The sequence below is a fragment of the Natrix helvetica genome (assembly GCF_964273705.1).
Source record: "Natrix helvetica genome assembly, chromosome: 7".
Classification (NCBI taxonomy): domain Eukaryota; kingdom Metazoa; phylum Chordata; class Lepidosauria; order Squamata; family Natricidae; genus Natrix; species Natrix helvetica.
Window position 1 is genome coordinate 74,454,483 of NC_138558.1, and position 20,595 is coordinate 74,475,077.

General features: G+C 46.2%; 1 protein-coding gene across 1 annotated transcript in view; it reads left to right on the forward strand.

Moving 5' to 3' along the window:
* Positions 1–20,595, forward strand: part of SLC30A9 (solute carrier family 30 member 9) — a 39,365-nt gene that overhangs the window by 9,410 nt on the left and 9,360 nt on the right. Inside the window, exons 6-13 of the mRNA XM_081959006.1 lie at positions 1,423–1,505; positions 3,594–3,652; positions 6,770–6,837; positions 8,577–8,679; positions 14,843–14,898; positions 16,739–16,874; positions 18,254–18,293; positions 19,929–20,000. Of these exons, the coding sequence (XP_081815132.1) occupies positions 1,423–1,505; positions 3,594–3,652; positions 6,770–6,837; positions 8,577–8,679; positions 14,843–14,898; positions 16,739–16,874; positions 18,254–18,293; positions 19,929–20,000 (617 nt within the window). The remainder of the gene's footprint in view (positions 1–1,422; positions 1,506–3,593; positions 3,653–6,769; positions 6,838–8,576; positions 8,680–14,842; positions 14,899–16,738; positions 16,875–18,253; positions 18,294–19,928; positions 20,001–20,595) is intronic.

A 20,595-nucleotide genomic window follows, 5' to 3' on the forward strand; every position in this document is an offset into this window, starting at 1 on the left:
CCTAGATTTGCAAAGCAATGGGATGAAGGAATATTCCTGAACTTTGTTTTATGATTTATCTCATGGTTACTGCGAAATTGTGTGAATGCATCAGTGCAGGGCATGTTATCTCAGCTTGCAGAGCTTGGATTCATTGAAAAAGTTTTTATCAAAAGCGTAAATATTGCAGAATATACAGCCTTATGCTACATAACGAAGCTCCATTTCATGCTGAATAAGCTAAATTATTCATGTATCTTAAACAGAAAACTACCTTTACCCCAAAAGCATTTTATTAATTAAAATAAGTTTGATAAAAATAAAAAAAATCCAATTTAAATAAATAAAAAAAATCCCTTTTTAAAAATAAAATCATCGATTTTTATCTACCCTGCTGTTTTTCCTACCATCTAACCAATCGCCAGATTAGACAAGAATCTTAAATTATAATAGGGAATAAAAGCATTGCCCAAACATTTCGACTAAATGACATAAACAACGCTTTTCGTATTTCTCTTTTTTTTCAACATGGCGCGCTTAAAAGAGACAGCGCGGCTCATGCTGTGACACAACAAATTGTGCCTCCCTTCTCATTGATCCTTGCTCTGTTGATGAAGATACCAAAAGGGGAAATATTGAAGGTTTAATTGTGTTAAATCTGCTGTGATCCAGAGAAATTGTAATAAGAGTGCCCAACCTACAATTCAAGTCATCCGGGTAGCAGCATGTTGGAGGAAGCCTGCTTGAATCCTAATGTGAGCTTGATTCAGGAAGAGTAAAAACCTCTTTCAAAATCAGTAGGCCCACCTCCCCTTCTTTCCTTAGCTTAGCCTGGTTAACATCAGAGATGGTATTCAGCCGATTTGGACCGGTTTGAGCGAACCGTTTAGCTCCCACGATCAGCTGGCCCCGCCTACCCACCGCTGCTCTGTCCTTCTCTTTATTTCTTGCTTTCTAGCTCATCTCAAATCATGCGGCACAGCTGATTCCCTCCCCCTCCCCAGCTGTTTTACTTACTGTTGCTGACTTACTTGGAAGGTAAGCAGCTGAGCATCTAAATCAGGGGTGTCCAAACTTGGGAACTTTAAGACTTGTGGACTTCAACTCCCAGAATTCCCCAGCCAGCCATGCTGGCTGGGGAATTCTGGGAGTTGAAGTCCACAAGTCTTAAAGTTCCCATGTTTGGACACCCCTGATCTAAATGCTTCGTTTTCCGCGCGAAACACTCGTGCAAAGCATGCGCTCACCAAACTGGTTGTTAAACCGGCAGCATCCCACCACTGGTTAACATCCTATTTTGTTAGCTCAGGCAAATATCCTACATCCATCTACATTTCACCTTCCAGAGGGCACGTCCCATATTCCCCCCCCCCTTTTTTTTTTCATAGTCAAAAGCGTTGACAAGTCAGATCTGTTTGTCTTTTCCCCCGTTTTGTAAAACAGGTCTATAGAAGTCTGGGGAAGCCCCGAAGCTCTCGCTCGAGAGAGAAAAAGACGCATAGAAGCTGAAAGGGAATACATGGAAAGTAAGTGTAAAGCACACTTCCGGAAGCGCTTCACGATTTTGATTGCTTCGGGACAGCCGGTGGCGTATTTAATTAAATTGCGTTTTTGTCTGTGGCTCCCATGATCTTCTGGAAGTAGATTTAATTGGAAGCAGGGGAGGCTGTGTTGATGAGTGGTGTGGCGGCCTCTTGCCTTCTAATCAGGAGGTTGTGAGTTCGATCCCAGGTAGAGGCAGAGATTTCTCTCTCTGGGCACAATGAGAATAGATCTGCTGAACAAAACTCCACAGTGGCGACAGGGAAGGGCATCCGGCCAGTAAACACTCAGCTCCATTCAGTTGCCCAGACTCCACCCTGCAAGGGGTCATTAAAAGAAGAGGGGGAGGAGGGGAGGCTGGATTGATTTGGGTTTGAGATGATATTAGGTCATTATTGACTGCTCTGAATTTGTATTTCATTTCATTGACGACAAGCCTTTTAGAAATCAGTTGGGTTGTATCCAAGTCCTAGGTACTCCTTGACTTACGACCATAACTGAGCCCTTACTAAGCGAGATGTGTTAAGTCAGTTTTGCCTCATTTTACGAACTTTCTGACCACAGTTGTTAAGCGAATTGCTGCACGGTTGTTAAGTGAATCTGGTATCCCCATTGGCAGCTTGTCAGAAGGTCACAAAAGGGGACCGTGTGATCCCAGGACACTACAACCGTCATAAATAACGAAACCAATTGCCAAGCATCTGAATTTTGATCACGTAACCATGGGGAGGGTGCAAAGGTCGTAAGTGTGAAAAACGAGCATAAGTCCCCCCCCCTTTTTTTACCGTTATAACTTGGAAGGGTCAATAAACAAACTATTGTTAAGTTGAGGACTACCTGTATAAATAATAATTCTTTTTTATATTCTGCCCTGGTCTGGCTGCATCTCGCAAGCTGTGCTATCCTGGGTTAAAAAGTTAAAAAGAGACTGTAAAGAAGAGGACAAGTAGCTGCAACTCAAAGAAGGAAAGCTTTCAGTTATGGATATTTAGATGTATTGTTGTTAGTTGCGAAGTCATGTCCGACCCATCGTGACCCCATAGACAACGTTCCTCCAGGCCTTCCTGTCCTCTACCATCCTCTGGGGTCCATTTAAGCTCACATCGACTGCTTCAGTGACTCCATCCAGCCACCTCCTTCTCTGTCGTCTCCTCCTTTTGCCCTCCATCGTTCCCAGCATTTGGCTCTTCTCCAGGGAGTCCTTCTTCCTTCTCATTAGGTGGTCAAAGTAGTTGACTTTCCTCTTCAGGATCCGGCCTTCTAAAGAGCAGCCAGGGTTGATCTCCTCTAGGACTGACTGGTTGGATGGCCTTGCAGTCCAAGGGATTCAATGCAGGAGTCTTCTCCAGCCACCAGAGTTCAAAGGCCTCCATTCTTTGGCGCTCAGCCTTCCTTGTGGTCCAACCTACACAGCCATCCATTGCAACTGGGAAAACCACAGCCTTGACTAGACACACTTTTGTTAGCAGGGTGTTGTCTCTGCTTTTATAGTATGCTGTCTAGATTTGCCATTGCTTTCCTCCCCAGGAGCAAGCCTCTTTTGATTTCTTGGCTGCAGTCCCCCATCTGCGGTGATCTTGGAGCCCAGGAAAATAAAATCTGTCACTCCCTCCCTTTCTTCCCCATTTGCCAGGAATTGAGAGGGCTGGATGCCACAATCTTCGTTTTCTTAATGTTGAGTTTCAAGCCAACTTTTGCACTCTCCTCCTTCACCAGCATCAAGAGGCTCTTTAGTTCCTCTTCACTTTCTGCCATTAACTGTATTAGGCAAGATTAAAATGAGTCATCATGACAACTGTCTTGATATCAGGTTTACTCTTATAACAATGAATCGAAAATTGCACAGAGGTGGATACAGGGGATTTGATTACTGTAAACATAAGATCTGTAGAATTCTGTCACACGAATGCTTGGCTCTTCTTTATTAAAGATATTTAAACTTTAAATATCTTTAATACCAGTCACTTTTCGGATCAGTAAATACTTTGATTTCCAGTTTTCTTGACCATAGCTACAGTTGTTACTGCTATCAAGATTATTATTTCATCCATCTTCCTCTGTTCTTTTTACAGAATTATTTAGAAGCCAGAAGTTGTTGAGAGAATACCGAAATTTCCAAGGAGAAACTAAGGTGAAAATATTTTTTTAACATTGGTTGTAAAAACCTATGCATGGCCTATTTTTTAAGTGCAATTATTGATGTACCATATTTTTCGGACTATAAGATGCACCAGTGTATAAGACGCACCAAGATTTAGAAGAGGTAAGTAAGAAAAAAAGGTTTTTGTTCTCCCCGGCCCGCAGGAGCATTCTGCAAGTTTCAGCAGGGCTGGGAGAATTCAGAAACGCCTCCGTTTTTCACAAAAGTGACATTTTTGCCTTCCCCCAGCCCTGCTAAAGCCTGCAGAGTGCTCCTGGGGGCTGGGGGAAGGCAAAAACACCTCTGTTTTTGTAAAAAACGGCCCATTTTAACAAAAATGGGATGCGGGGATGGGGTAGGAAGGCCAAAAATGGCTGTATTCGGTGTATAAGATGCACCAACATTTCCCCATTCTTTTAAGGGGGGGAAGGTGCGTCTTATACTCCAGAAAATACGATAACTATGTAACTGTCCTTTAATAATTTTCACTGTCTCTAATGAGTGTGAAATCTGTTGTCTGAAGTCCAAATAATTACCTGTTTTTTTCTTGCCTGCTTGGCAAAAGTCGGCCCCTCCCTCCCGTTATCCTAGGTTTAAAATTTCTAGAACACTTTATCTTCCTGGCTGGGAGACAAGATGGATTATTCTCAATTTAAATGATCTCAATGGCGAAATGCATGCCTGGTCTCTGAAATGAAGGATTGTATCAGGCAACCATTATAAAATTAGATAGAAGACGGTGGCCACACTGGCCTACATGAGATCCTTATCTATGTCAGGGGTCCCCAAACTTGGCAACTTTAAGACTTGCAGACTTCAACTCCCAGAATTTCCCCAGCTGGCTATGTTTGCTGAGGAATTCTGGGAATTGATGTCCATAGGTCTTAAAGTTACCATGTCCGGACACCTATCTGTGTGCAGCTGATTGATGATCTGGTCTGCAGTGTAAATACAGCCATGATCTTTGGGAAGTTTGCAAGTAGGGCCTCAGGTAGCTTTATGCAAATTAAGCAGTGTGTCAGGTCTGTCCCAGCTTGGGTGTTTAGGAAAGAAAGACCTCGACTCCATTTGCAGTGAGAGGTCTAACTGTCAGGGTTCCAAATAGCATCCGAAAGTAAATCAGAGTCCAAGGCAAAGTATTGCTCAAAGTTGCAATTTATTAAGAGAGCCATGTTGGCACATCTGGGAAAACCCGAATCTGAAAGTTTCCCGGTTTTCCCTACCTAGATGAAAGTTCAAGATCTTTCCCCCACCCCCACAAGCCCATCCCATGGGTCCAATCTCCCACTGTCTTTCCACCCATCCAATTCCAGTCAGGTGCAGAGGTGCAGAGACAAAGGATGACCTTGGCTTTCTAGAAAGAATTGTGTTATGGCTACATATCATCTAACTCCATACAATCCCCCCTCCCATTTTCCCACAGCAGAAAAGGCATAGCAGAAGAATAGAAACTCTGGCAGGCCAAAGATCCAAAAGAAAAGATGGCTGAAGGCCTGACAATAACGTTTACTGAAGCCAAGTAGTTGCAGCGTAGAAAAGCCAGATCTGAATAATTCACGTGTAAACCCAGTGCTTTCTCCTTCTCCTAGGACCATTCTCCCATGGTCCTTTTGAAAATGTCCAGTGGGGTTCACTCAAGGTGTTTGGGGCAACAATCCTAAAGTTTAGCACCTCTTGCATTCCGTTCTCATACTTGGGTCCTTGGATCTGCCAGGCTCTGCTCAGGTCTAGCGACTCTGGTTCCTGTCATCCCCCTTACTCCTCCCTCCCCCTTTTTATGGCAGGGTGCCATCAAAGCAGAAGTGAAAAGCGATGCAGATCTGACACAGCGCTTCTTTTTTTTCCAATTGAATGTGTACTTCGCAGTCTTCTTGGACTCATCGTGAACCCAGCTCTCACCCTCTTTCAGTAAAAGCACACTTACGAGGGACAATGCTCCGTCTGCTAAGTGTCAACTTGTAAATCATTTCCATGTCTGTTATCAAGTTGACATTGGAGGAAAGTGGGGGGGGGGGGAGAGAATTCCACGCATACCTTCGGCTAGAGTCAGATCTCAGATTACTACAGCAGGCTTGTAAGGCGCAAATCTTTGCAACCTGCTGCAGCACCTCATTGGTGAATGTGATTTATGACACAGCCTGAGGGGAGGAGAGAAACAGGGATAAAGTGCAGCCATAATTAAACTGAGGTTAGATCTGACTCCACGTGGGTACTGCTGAGATGTTGTTCCTAATAAATGACTGGATTTCTTTTGAAACTTGGCTCGAGGCTCATAAGTTAATTAGGGCATCTTTCGGAAACCTGACACTAGGCTTTATTTCCATTCGTTTTGCACGGAATGAGAAGCTTGTGTGTGGCACAAAGTTCCTGGCAGACTTTTCCTTGCAGGCTTGTAAAGAGTTGGGACTCGCCCATTATAAATCACGGTTGCCCTACCTGTTAGCCAATTCGTGCCTTGATTGACTGTTTTGTTTAACACCTGGGGGCCGTAAAGGCATGGAGAACATTTAAGACGATTGGATGTGAATTTCGTGGTTGGTGAAGAGGGAGAGTCATCGATTTTGTTTTGCTTTTGCTTGGTTGAGTTGGCGGGATCCCTTTGAGTAGAAAATCTACTTCTAGTAAAAAAGAACTACTCGGTGTTGGTGGCTGTTTTCCCCCACTCCAGAACCCTTATTTTCAGGTATAGATCTGATTGATTTTATTCTAAGCCAGTGAGGGTGAACATTTTTTCTTATGCTGTGCCAAAATTGTGTGCGTGCGCTATTGCCCACACCGATGCAATCCTCCCCACTTGCGCAGAAGCTTTCCTGAAGCCTGGGGAGGGAGAAAAACAGTCCCAATGGGCCTCCGGAAGACCGGAAACCAGCGGGGCGGTGCATGCATGCGCGCCGGAGCTGACGACTGGTGTGCCAGCACTTATGGCTCAAAGTGCCACCTGTGGCACGAGTGCCATAGCTTCGCCATCATGGTTCTAAGCGCTAATCAACTGCATACGCTCTTGCTTTAACCCGAAATCGTATTTGCAAAACGGTTGCATTGTTTATGAACCACCTACAGGGAAGCGTGTAGCTTGTCTCAAACTGCATGCTTCTGTCTTTCATTTAGCCACGTTCCCGTGCGTCAGCGGTGTTTATGAGCGGACCAGGAAAAGTGGTGATGGTCGCTATTTGCATGTAAGTTTTCTTTTTTTCCTTTTTTCCCCTTTAGGTGTGCGTGCCTCTTAAGCGTAGACGCTGCAAAGCTTAATCTGGCGCAGCTGAATGCTCTCTTACTGTGTTGTCATATATTGCGTAATATTGCTGCGTCGGAAACGAGAGTTTTAGTTTAGAAAGGAAAGCTTTGTAAAGGTTGGCCGAGTCAGAATATTAAACTGTAAAATGACAGTTGGGAGGGACCTCGGAGGTCTTCTAGTCCAATCCTCTGCTCAGGCCCTACACCCTTTCAGTCCAATCTCTTCCTAAAAACCTCCAGTGTTGGGGTACCCACAACTTCTGGAAGCAAGTTGTAAGAGCTTAAGGCAATTGTTATGTAAATAAAAGGACCAGAAAGCACCAAAGACTGGACAGTCACTTGTCTGAAATGGAATAGGCCAGAGTCTCCTGCTTGAACAGGGGGTTGGACTAGAAGACCTCCAAGGTCCCTTCCAGCTCTATCCTAATTAAAATATTTTTCCCCCCTGCAAATTATTGGACCATTATTGCATTGCTTTCAGGTTGTTATTTAAGACAGTGCTTTCAGGATTTAGTCCAAACGAAATCTGCCTTACAAATCAGAGAAAGTTCTGGGGAAGATGGAGGATTTCCAGCTTCTCAAAACAAGGCTTTTTGGAAAGCAGGATTGTTGGCTAGTATATTTTGTGTTCTCACCTGCACTTTTTCTCTTTCCCACACGTGGTCACAATGCTGCCCAGGTTTCTTTTTTTCTTTTTCCCCCTTTTAACCTGATTTTGCAACCCATCTACTGGTGATCCGGTTAAGACTAGTGGTGCAAACCGCAGTGCCAAACATGGATAATGAAAGGGAAACAGAAGGGGATTTGAACAGTAGTGGGAAGGTGGAAGCTGCCGTATATTTTGAATTTCTGTGGCTCGGAGGCTTTCTCATGTGCCCTGGACTTCAACATTTTGTTAGTTCCCACACTTGTCTTCCTCATCCCCCAATGCGTGGCTTTGTGAATATCTTAGGTAGCTCACTAATTTCATTAACCTTTTGTCAAGCCAAGAGCAAAGGTGTTGTGGCCTGCCAGTGGAGATGGCAGCAGATTTAGACAGTGAGGAGGCTGGGGAGGAACCTGGGCCAGTCCTGGAGTCTGGGGAAGGCTCTGATGAGGGCTCTGTGTCGGAGGCAGAGAGGGGGCCAGGGCCGTCTGACAGTTACCAGCTGCCTTCAGAGTCAGACATCAGTGGGGCAGAAGAACAGCTGGAGCCTGTTCCCAGTGTGCGCATGAGTAGAGTTGCCAGACGAAGGGAACAGCTAAGGAACAAGGATCAACTTGGGAGTAAGGCCATAGGTGGACGGTGAATGGCCCCTCCCAGAGGGAATAAAAGAGGAGCGAAAGGGGAGTGGAGTTTGCAGGAGACCATTCGTTCATTCCTGCATTCATGCCAAGTATTGCGGCATCTGAAAGATCTCAGCCTGGCCACTCTCCAAGCCTGATAAAGGTCGGTAATTGTGAACCTTCTTGAAAGACTGTGGGAGAGGAAAGACTTTGCTGGAGAGGAATTCACTGTGCATGAAATATAAGGGGTTTATCGGGACTCGGAGTCGGCTTCGTGCTGCTGGGGAAGCCTCGGTCAGAACAAAGGGTGGCATTGCGTATTTAAACTTTGTGGAGTCTCCCACCCAAAATAAACAAATTATGTGAGTGTGTTGTTACCTCCTTGTGACAATAGTGCCTCTTCCCCTTCCCACAGAAACGGCTTGAATTTTTTCTTCAAGCTCCTTGCCTGGGTGTATACGGGGTCTGCCAGCATGTTCTCCGAAGCCATACATTCCTTAGCAGATACTTGCAATCAAGTAAGTAGCCACGTTTGCCCTTTGGTGCTCCTCATGGGGTTGACGCGATGCAGCGTGCGGTTGATTTGCTGCCGTGTTGGACTTCACAACACCACAGAAGGGGATTATCCGGGGCTCAGGGTTGAACGTGGGAGTCTCGGCTTGGCGGGTTTTCCCCGCAGATGTTTCATCACCCCACTTAAGGGACCCTCCTCATCATCACGACGATCAGGGGTTCTGGGTGTTTCATTTTAACGCCAGCCGAGCTCGGCATGGCATGCCCTCCAATGTGGGAGGCAACTTTGTACGTCGATAAACACGGAGGGATCGTTTGCGAGGATCCGCCAAATATAAAATTGTACCTTTCAACCGCAGCTCTATTCTATCTCCTGTGATACACAGGCACTGTATTTTTCGGAGTATAAGACGCTCCCAAGTATAAGACGCACCTAGCTTTTGGGGAGGAAAACCAGGTAAAATAATCTGCTTCTGCCTCCCAACAATTTGCCTCCTTGCAACAAACAGCAAACAGTGCAGACGATATACACTGTTCGTAGTGTTACATTTCTGACTATACTTGTGCAGAGGCTGTTAAAATGGATGTGCTTTTTCCACGTTTGCTGCAAGGAGGCAAATTGCTGGGAGGCAGAGGCCAAAGGGTGGGGGACGGTGGGTGGGTGGGGCTACATTCAGTGTATAAGACGCACCCAAATTTTCGCCTTCTTTTAGTGCGGGAAAAGGTGCGTCTTATACTTCAAAAAATATGGTAGTCCACAACTTATAACAGTCCAATTTAGTTACTGCTCAAAATTACGACGACACTGAAAAAAAGGGACTTAGGGACATTTTTCCACACTTACAATCGTCACAGCATCTCTATGGTCACATGATCAAAATTCAGATGCTTGGCAACTGACTCGTATTTATGACGGTCGCAGTGCCCCCAGGTGTGTGGGTGTGTGACGCGATCCCCTCTTGCGACCTTCTGAGAAGTAAAATCCATGGAGAAGTCAGATGCACTTAGTGATCATGTTACTAATTTAACATCTGAAGCGATTCGCTTAACAGATGTGGCAAGAAGGTCGTAATTCATGTTAACCCCCTCCCGCTGAGCAATGGCAATTTTGGGCTTTTTGTGGTCGTAAGTTGAGGATTGGCTGTATTTTTATTGTATTTCTAAGCAACAAATATGCTGTCTTGAGATTTGCCTCTGAGTTTCATTGGGGAGAAAATAATGTGATGGGCCAATGAAACATGGGAAAAGTGACAGGAAGTGTGTAATTTTAGGAGATCAAAGTCTTGTGATATGGCTGCTAACTTAACATTCTTATCCCCTGATGCTTTTTATTTTTTGGAGTTTCTGACCATTTTTCAAAATAAGGTACGCTGAAGTTACAGGCAGTCCTCGACTTACGACCCCAATTGAGCTCAAAACTTCTGTTGTTAAGTGAGTTTGCCCCGTTTTACGACTTTTCCTGCCAGTTGTGAAGTGAATCACTGCCGTTGATACATCAGTAACCCGGTTGTTAAGTGAATCTGGGTTTTTCATTGATTTTGCTTGTCTGAAGGTCGCAAAAGCGGATCATGTGACCTTGGGACACAGCAACAGCCATAAGTACGAACCCATTGCCCAGGAGGAGGAGCTTCCGGGGCAATGGCGGACCTTTCTAGAGCTCCGTGATTGATGGGGCTCCCTGGCAGGGATAGCGGGCGCTTTCGGCCCCCACCGGTCATTCTGAGGGGTCTTGAGCTGGTCAGTGACAACCCTGGCCGTCTTTGAGAACAACTGGGACCTGGGGGAACAGCTGAGGCCCGGGAGAATTCAGACAGCCAGATGGACAGGAGATTGAGGATTGTGGATGGCAGCTAAGAGGCGAGAAGAGGCAAGAACGCTGAGGCTGGGCCGCGGCAGCGGAAAAACTGGAAGAGCGGAGGATGAGGTTTGCGTGGCTGCCAGGGCGGCGAGACAGCTGAGGAGCGGAGGAGCGATTCCATGAGGCGGAGGAGCAATTCCATGAGGCGGCTAAGAGGCGAGAACGCTGAGGCTGGGCCGCGGCAGCGGAGAAACTGGAAGAGCGGAGGCTGAGGTTGAGGTTTGCGTGGCTGCCAGTGCGGCGAGTCAGCGGAGGAGCGATTCCATGAGGGGAGCGAGTCGGTGAGGAGGAAAGCGAATTACATCTTGTTCGGGGGCAGCGTGTGGGCCCGACCGGCGATGGTGATGACGGCGGCAGCGGCGGAGATGGCGCTGGAATCATCGGGCGCCATATTTTCTTCCATCTCTCTGACCGCGGTGAGCTGCCTATTTAGGAGGCTGGGGGGGGATTCCGATAGCGACGGTCGTAGGGAGGGGCGGGTGCGAGGACATCAGAAGAACGCATGGTCAGTTGGGAGACCGGGGTTGTTGGACACGCCCGGTCGCTTGTACCAACCCCCGCAGTCTAGGTGGACAGGACCGGCAGAGCCTGGGCCTTAGGCTGTTGTTATGTAATGCGAGGTCTGTGGTTAACAAGGCCCCCCTCATCAGGGACTTGATCTCAGAGGGGGAGCCGGACCTCGCAGGAATAACGGAAACCTGGATGGGCCCGGAGGGGGGGTTGCCCCTCGGGGAAATGTGCCCTCCAGGTTACCGGGTATTCCATCAGCCACGGGCCCAGGGTAGGGGCGGTGGGGTAGCGATAATCATCCGGGAAGATTTGGCTCCGAGAGAATTCACTGTGTCGCAGATATCTGGTTGTGAGGCTCTGGGCGTGAAATGGGGCCCAGGGAGACAGTTGGGTCTGTTGATAGTATACCTGGCTCCCCGCCATACATCAACGCCCCTGCCCGGACTCCTCGAGCTGATCGCGGAGATGGCAGTTGAGACCCCCAAGCTTTTAGTGATGGGGGATTTCAATCTGCCGTCGATGGGAGAGGCATCCGAGGCAGCCCGGGAATTCATGGCTTCCATGACAGCCATGGATCTGACTCAAGTAGTTCGGGACCCCACACACGAGGGAGGCCACATACTGGATCTTGTGTTTGTCTCCGACCAGTGGACGAGTGATCTGGGAAGAGGGAATGTAGTCATCACGCCCCTGTCATGGTCAGATCACTCACTTCTCCAACTGGACTTCCCTGGCGCTACTCCCCGCCGCGGGGAGGCAGAACCGGATTGTCCCAGATGGTTCCGCCCCAGGCGTCTGATGGAACCAGATAGGTTCCAGGCGGAGCTTGGGCCACCTCCTGCAGACCTGTCCCGCTCCCGGGCAGAGGACCTGGTAGCTGCATGGAACAGTGCGGCCGCCGGAGCCTTGGACCGGGTTGCGCCTTTGCAGCCTCTCCGATGGCAACGATCGACCCGGGCCCCCTGGTTTAACGGGGAGCTGAGGGCGATGAAACGCCACAGGAGACGCCTAGAGAACAAGTGGAGATCCTCCCGCTCTGAATCCGATCGAACACAGGTAAGAGCCTACTTAAGGACCTACCTTGTGGCAATAAGGGTGGCCAAATGTCAATATTGTGCCACCCTTATAGCGTCCGCAGAGAACCGCCCTGCCGCCCTGTTTCGGGTGACCCGCTCCCTGCTGGCGCAGGGACAGCGGGATCCCCCATTGCAGGGCAGGGCAGAGGAGTTTGGGGAATACCTGCAGGATAAAATTGATCAGATCCGGAGGGGGTGGACCCACTCCAGTACTCCAGAGGGGGCGTCCGAGGCTAGTCTTGAGAGACCACGCTGGGAGGAGTTTGACCCTGTTGTCACCGAAGATTTGGACAGGTTGCGCGGGCGACTGCGAGCCACCACATGTTTATTGGACCCGTGTCCCTCTTGGCTGGTACTGGCTTCCTGGGAGGTTTCACGAGGCTGGCTACTGGGACTGGTGAACGCTTCGTTGGGTGAGGGCCTTTTACCAACCGCCTTGAAAGAGACCTGCTCAAGAAGCCTTCTCTGGACCCAATGGAGCTAGCAAATTATCGTCCTGTCTCCAACCTTCCTTTTTTAGCGAAGGTTGTTGAGAGTGTGGTGGCTCAGCAGTTCCCACGTCACCTGGAGGAAGATGATTATCTAGACCCGCGCCAGTCCGGCTTCCGGCCCGGTCACAGCACGGAGACGGCCTTGGTCGCGTTGGTGGACGATCTCTGGAGGGCAAAGGATGGGGGTTGTTCCTCCATCCTTGTCCTATTAGACCTCTCGGCGGCTTTCGATACCATCGACCATGGTATCCTATTGCGCCGTCTGGAGGGGTTGGGGATCGGAGGCACCGTATTGCGGTGGTTCCGCTCCTACCTCTCTGGCCGGACGCAATGTGTGTTGACAGGAGAGCAGAGGTCGACCCCGAGGCCCCTTACATGTGGGGTCCCACAGGGGTCGATCCTCTCGCCTCTCCTGTTCAACACATATATGAAACCGCTGGGCGAGATCATCCGTGGTTTCGGGGTGGGATATCATCTGTACGCTGATGACACTCAGCTGTATATTTCCACCACAAACCACCCCAACGAGGCCGTCGAAGTGATGTCCCGTTGTCTGGAAGCCGTGCGGGTCTGGATGGGTGACAACAGGCTCAGGCTCAACCCCTCCAAGACAGAGTGGCTGTGGCTCCCGGCTACCCGGTACAACCAGCACATTCCATCGCTGGCCATTGGGGATGAACAATTAGCCCCGGTGGAACGGGCACGCAATTTGGGTGTCCTCCTTGATGCCCGGCTGGCTATGGAAGATCATGTGGCAGCCGTGGCGAGGGGGACGTTCCACCAGGTTCGCCTGGTGCGCCAATTGCGACCCCTTTTGGACCGGGAGGCCCTGCGCACAGTCACTCACGCGCTGGTGACGTCTCGCCTGGACTACTGTAATGCTCTCTACATGGGGCTCCCCTTGAGGTGCACCCGGAGACTGCAGTTGGTCCAGAATGCAGCCGCGCGGGTAATTATGGGGAGATCAAGGTTCTCCCATATAACACCTCTCCTGCGCGAGCTGCACTGGCTTCCTGTGGCCTACCGGGTGCGCTTCAAGGTGTTAGTTACCATCTTCAAAGCGCTCCATGGCATAGGGCCTAGTTACCTGCGGGATCGTGTCCTGCCCCATACATCCCTGCGGCCCATTCGCTCACACAGAGAGGGTCTCCTCCGGGTGCCGTCCTCTAGAGATTGTCAGAGGGCGGTGCCCAGGAGTAGGTCCTTCTCTGTGGCGGGCCCTACCCTTTGGAACGACCTCCCCCCAGACATTAGGACAACAACCGATCTCCGCTCCTTCCGCAGTAAACTGAAGACCCACCTGTTTCGGCTAGCTGGCCTGGCATAACTCGACAACTTTTCCACCCCTTGGTCATTTTAATTGTTAACTTTAGTTTTTAAACTTTTAATGTTATTGGGGTTTTAACCTTTTTGAGTATTGTAATTTATTTATTTATTTTTTACCTCCTCTGTATGACACTGTGCTGACTGTTGCTTGTGTACGTCGCCCCGAGTCCCTGTGGGGAGAGGGGGCGACTAATAAGTTCAAATAAATAAATAAATAAATAAATAAATAATAAATAAATAAATAAATAAATAAATAATAAATAAATAAATAAATAAATAAATAAATAAATAAATAAATAAATAAATAAATAAATAAATAAATAAATAAATAAATAAATAAATAAATAATAAATAATAAATAATAAATAATAAATAATAAATAATAAATAATAAATAATAAATAATAAATAAATAATAAATAATAAATAATAAATAATAAATAATAAATAATAAATAAATAAATAAATAATAAATAAATAATAAATAAATAATAAATAAATAAATAAATAAATAAATAAATAAATAAATAAATAAATAAATAAATAAATAAATAAATAAATAAATAAATAAATAAATAAATAATAGCGTCTGAATTCTGAACACATGACAATTGGGATGCTGCAAAGGCCGTAACTGTGGAAAATGGCCCTAAGTCACTTTTTTTCAGTCCTGTTGTAACTTTGAACGATGACTAAATGAACTGTTGTAAGTCGAGGACTACCTGCACCTAAATTATTAAAGTTATTAAAGCATTTCCACAATTGAAAAAAATTGACAAGACTTTAATGCAAGGTGAAACCTTCTAAAATTAAAAATCAAATTGTCCCGTTTTTGTTGGCGACGAACTGAAATTCAAGATGCTTAATCACGTAGGGGTCTCTCCCCCCCTTTTTCCCCCCACATACAGGCCTTGCTTGCGTTGGGGATTAGCCAGTCGGTGAGGATACCTGACCAAAGCCACCCGTAAGGATTTTGAACCCTTTTCTTTTTCCTCTTGTTCTGAAATTTTCTGTTTTGTTCGAAAGAAAAACAAACAAACAATTGCCCATATCTTTTCTTCTGTTTTGGACATTTTAGCCGAAGTTCAGATTCAGTGAAATGCCATATTTTCCAGAGTATAAGATGCTCTGAAGTATAAGACGCACTTAGCTTTTGGGGAGAAAAACAAGAAAAAAAATTCTGCCTCCCAGCAATTTGCCTCCTTGCAGCAAACAGCCTGTTTCAGTTTCAGTTTCAGCACAGCCCGATTAGCACAAGCAGCTGATTGTCGGTTGGATCGGCCTCCCAACTATCAGCTGTTTCAGGCTGCAGGGATTGCCATTGCCTATTGCCACCTTGGCACACCCCATTTTCGGCCTCCGCATCCCATTTTTGGCCTCCGCAGACCCCATTTTCTGCCTATTCCAGGCGTCGGGGATCGGAATGGGTGGAAAATGGGGTGCGCAGAGGACGAAAGTGGGGCGCCCCGAGTTGGCAATAGGCTATGGCAATCCCTGAAGTCTGAAACAGCTGATGGTTGGGAGGCCAATCCAACCGACAATCAGCTGCTTGTGCTAATCAGGCTGTGCTGAAGCTGAAACTGAAACTGGCTGTTGGCTGAGCTACAGTCGGTATATAAGGCGCACCCAAATTTTCACCCTGTTTTGGGGGGGGGGTGCGTCTTATACTCCGAAAAATACTGTAATTTAACAGTTTGGGAAAATAAAGTTGAGAGTTCTTGGTGCTTTAAGACAATCTCTGGCATAATTTCTTATTCTTGACAGCTTTCAGCCCCATAGACCTCAGCTAAAAGCCACATGTCTCAGAAGTTGAGAAATATCAATACGTGGCAAGCACCCACTTCTCCTTAGGATTGTTCTCCTTACAATCATAGTTACTTTTTAAAAATGTCTGTGGAGATCTTTAGTCATCTGGTCATAGTTGAGATAGAAGAAGAAGACATTTTGCTTCTCATCCGAAAGAAACTTCATCGGTTCTGGCAGGATGGTGAGCGCGATGGAAGGAGGATTTGGAGAGGGGATTTTGGAAGGATCGTATTTTTTTGTAGTCATCTGGTCGTTAGCACTCTCCCTGAGAGCTTTTGAGGAACTTGGGGGTTTATCTGTGCCCTCAGGGTAACCTGTATCAGAGTGCAACTGGGGGTGGAACTAATCCTTGGATGAGAATTGAAATTATTTCTTCTCCTCCTCCTCCTCCTCCTCCTCCTTCCTCTTCTTCTTCCTTCTGCTTCTCTTCCTCCTCCTCCCCTCCTGCTTCCTTCTCCTTTTTCTTCTCTTCTTCTTCTTCCTTCTCCTCCCCCTCCTCCTCTTTCCCTTCTTCTTCCTCCTCCTCTTCCTCCTCCTCTTCCTTCTCACCCTCATCCTGATTTAAGATAAAACAGGATTAGGAAAATTGCTGGGTGTAAAATTGCATTAATAAGGGGCAAAATGCATATGAGCTGTGGTGGCACAGTGGTTACAATGAAGAATTGCAGGCTATCTCTGCCCACTGCCAGCAGTTCGTACCTGACCGGCTCAAAGCTGACTCAGCCTTCCATCCTTCTGAGGTCGGTAAAACGAGGACCCGGATTGTTTGTGGAGCGCGAAAGGCTGACACTGTAAACAGCTTGGAGAGTTAAATGCTATTGCTTTTTATTATTGCATTTCCTTCATCTGGATTTGCTTTCGACGGTCTCTCCCTCGTTCACGGCCAAATGGATTTCCAAACACGTTATCAGTTGTGCTGCCTTCCGCTCTCCGACATTTCCATTTTTCCTTTGTTAATTACAGTGATGGTTCTTCCCCCCCCCCCCTTCTCCTTCCAGGTATGGCTTCACAAACATGCGCTACATCGCCTCCCTGATTAGCGGCGTCGGAATTTTCATGATGGGGGCCGGCCTCTCGTGGTATCACGGGATTATAGGGTTACTCAATCCTCAGCCGATGGAATCCCTTCTTTGGGTACGTTTGTGTTGAAACATTGTTTTAGCTGGATGTCTATGGAGAACTATTTGGGGGGAGGGGGTCAAAAGAAAACAAGACCCTGTCTTATTTTTGGGGAAACACGGTAGACAGACAACAGACGCATAGCTAGAGATAGATGACAGGTAGATGATAGAGAAATAGATGATAGATAGATTAGATGGACACACACATTCAAATGATAATGGGAGATATGATATGGATGGATGGATAGATGGACAGACAGACAGACATTCAAATGATAATGAGAGATGATAGGATAGACGGACAAACCGATGAACAAACACATATTCATTCATTCATTTGCAGTCCAAATCAAGCCACCATAGAACGAGGAAACCTTTGTTGCTCTATTACACTATTTGGGGAAATAATTATTATTTTAAGATGGAGAGCAGAGTGTCTCTTTAAAATCTAAAGACATCTAAAGTTTAGATGACTGAAGCTTACTGACCACAATGCAAAAATATCTAGAAAGGATTTAATCCCATCTCAAGATACAGAAAGTTACTGGTATGGTGTATTTCAGATTATTATTATTATTATTATTATTATACGATTGTATCACAGTGGCCAGTTGTTTCGCTGGATTTGGCATTGATTACTAGTCGGGCCCCACCCAGGGGCCTAGGACGTCGTAACGTATTTTCGTAATATACGTGCGGATCCAAGCAGTGCAGCTTTTTGCATTTGACTGGTGGTGATTTTGTCAAGTTTTAATTGTTTTAAATGTAATTCCAGTGCTTTTGGAATAGCACCCAGTGTGCCATTACCACTGGAATTACCACTGCTGGTTTGTGCCATAATCGTTGGATTTCAATTTTTAAGTCCTGGTATTTCGCGACTTTTTCATGTTCCTTCTCCTCGACCCTGCTATCACCTGGTATTGCGATGTCTATGATTGTAACCTTATTTTTCTCAACCAGTGTGATGCCTGGTGTGTTATGCGCCAGTATTTTGTCCGTTTGTATACGAAAATCCCACAGGATCTTGACCATCTGATTTTCGGTGACTTTTTCAGGCTTATGTTCCCACCAGTTTGTTGTTGTTTTAATATTATAATTTTTGCACAAATTCCAGTGGATCATTTGTGCTACTGAATTGTGCCGCAATTTATAATCAGTCTGTACGATTTTTTTACAGCAGCTGAGTATGTGGTCAACAGTTTCATCAACTTCTTTGCAGAGTCTGCATTTGGCATCATCAGAGGAGGATTATTTTATTGTTGTTGTTGTTGTTGTTGTTGTTGTTGTTATTATTATTATTATTATTATTATTATTATTATTATTATTATTATTATTATTATTATTATTATCAACTAATTTCTATTTTTCTTTCTCCTGTCGGTTCCTTTCAGGCTTACTGTATTTTAGCAGGCTCTTTGGTGTCGGAAGGAGGTACGTTACCTAACAGAAAAAAATATATCAAACCTTACAAGCATACAATAGTATTTTAGACGAATTAAGTCCTTTACGGATGTGAGCATTCTAACCTATCAGAATACTGTTGTGTAATACCTATGAATTTAAAAAAAAAAACCAATATTAAAAAGATTACACAGTATTGAACTATATTCCAGTTATCTCTTACATGATCACTTTTCCCGCAGGCTGATTGATTATCGACTTAATTGCCAACTATCGCCACCCTAATTAGCAATTAAAACACTCACACAAACACACAACAGGCACCGTATAAATACCACACCCAAAACAGCCCAAAGCCCACCCTTTGCTAAGTGAGGTTCCTGTTCTGACCGAGGCTTCCCCAAAAAGCCTGAGGCAGAGTCCTCGTCCCGACAAAACCCTTTTGATTAAACGAATGTGAATTCCTCTCATTCACCTTCAGCCAAGGCCTGGCAAACAGTCTTTCAAAGGAATATTTCTGACCACAGACCTTATCTAGCTTGGAAAGCTGCCATGGAAATATTTTCCCAAATGAGGTGCTGTGCAAGGAAAGACTTTGGCACAGAGTCTCTGAGATTCACGGACAGATCTTCACACTCCTGAAACGAATCTTAACAAACAAACGATTTGTTTCCTACAAAAGCCCCTCCCCTTTCATTCCTCCTTTTATGTCCTATGGGAGGGGCCAATTACCTTCCACCTGTGGCTTTACTCCCACATCGACCCTGATTTCTGAGCTGTTTTTTTCTTCTGGCAGCTCTGCACATGTGCACACTGGGAACAGGCTCCAGCTGTTCCTCTGCCTCACTGCTGTCTAGCTCTGTAGGCATCTGCTCACTGCCAGACAGCCTCAGCCCCATCTCTGCCTCTGACACAGAGCCCTCGTCCGAGCCTTCCCCAGCCTCCTGACTGGCCTGTATTCCTCCCCAACCTCCTCACTCTCCGACTCTGCTGCCAGCTCCACTGGCGACCAGACCATTCCCTGAAAATGAGCTCCGGCAGAAATCCTTGAAAGACTAAATCTCTGGTCCCTGGTGACCAACTCAGATTGGATCCTGGTTAATTATCAGTTGGCCAGAAAGAGAAGGACTTGATGTTAGGGACCCAGGTGGATTTCTAGGAAAGAAAGGGCTGAAGGCGTGAAGGAAGTCCATAAAAGCTTAAGAATTTCCGTGTTTCTCAGGGCCCCAAAGCTTTGCCATCCCAGATTTTATGTTCAGTTGGTTCTGGCTTGTGAGATCATCTGAACTGACCCCCTTTTTTTCTCCAGGTTTAAGCTGTGAGGGAAATCACTCGGGAAGCCAAAATGGAATTGGCCACTTAGAGAAATCCTAAGTTTTTACGTGCCACCAGAGGGAAAACGATACTGAGAAAAATCCTTAGGATTCTTCGTTTTTCTTTTATTTGTTAAACTTTTACGCCTCCCATCTCACTGATCCCAGCGACTCTGGGCGGCTTACGATAGAAACACAATATTGAAATTGTTTCACGGTTCCCGTCTCATTTTTAAGTGATAGCTTTTCTAGATTCTTTTATCCCAAAATTAAAAATTAGCATGGGTGGGAATGGGAGACGGTTTTTCCCATCATCTTGTTTAATGAAATAATTGTGCTGATGCTCTTGCAGCTACTCTTCTGGTAGCCATCAACGAAATCCGAAGGAGCGCTCGAGGCAAAGGAGTTACGTTCTACCAATACGGTAGGTAGATTTTAATACTGCAGGAATTGGCTCAGCCATGTTCTCTTTTTAAAATGCGCTTTAATAACTCTTAGAGGGTTAGTGGCTCAGTGACTAAGACGCTGAGCTTGTCGATCAGAAAGGTCGGCAGTTCGGCGGTTCGAATCCCTAGCGCCGCGTAACGGAGTGAGCTCCCGTTACTTGTCCCAGCTTCTGCCAACCTAGCAGTTCGAAAGCACGTTAAAAAATGCAAGTAGAAAAGCAGGAACCACCTTTGGTGGGAAGGGAACAGCGTTCCATGCACCTCCGGCCACATGACCACAGAGACGTCTTCGGACAGCGCTGGCTCTTTGGCTTTGAAAGGGAGGTGAGCACCGCCCCCTAGAGTTGGGAACGAGTAGCACATATGTGCAAGAGGAACCTTTGCCTTTATAATAACTTAATAATTTAGGTACAGGTAGTCCTCGAGTTACAATGGTTTATTTAGTAACTGTCCAAATATTCAACAGCACTGAAAAAAGCGGCTAACGGCCATTTCCTGCAGTTACAACCGTTGTAGCATCCCCCTGCCTCTGATCAAAATTCATATGCTTGGCAGTTGGTTCATACTTACGAC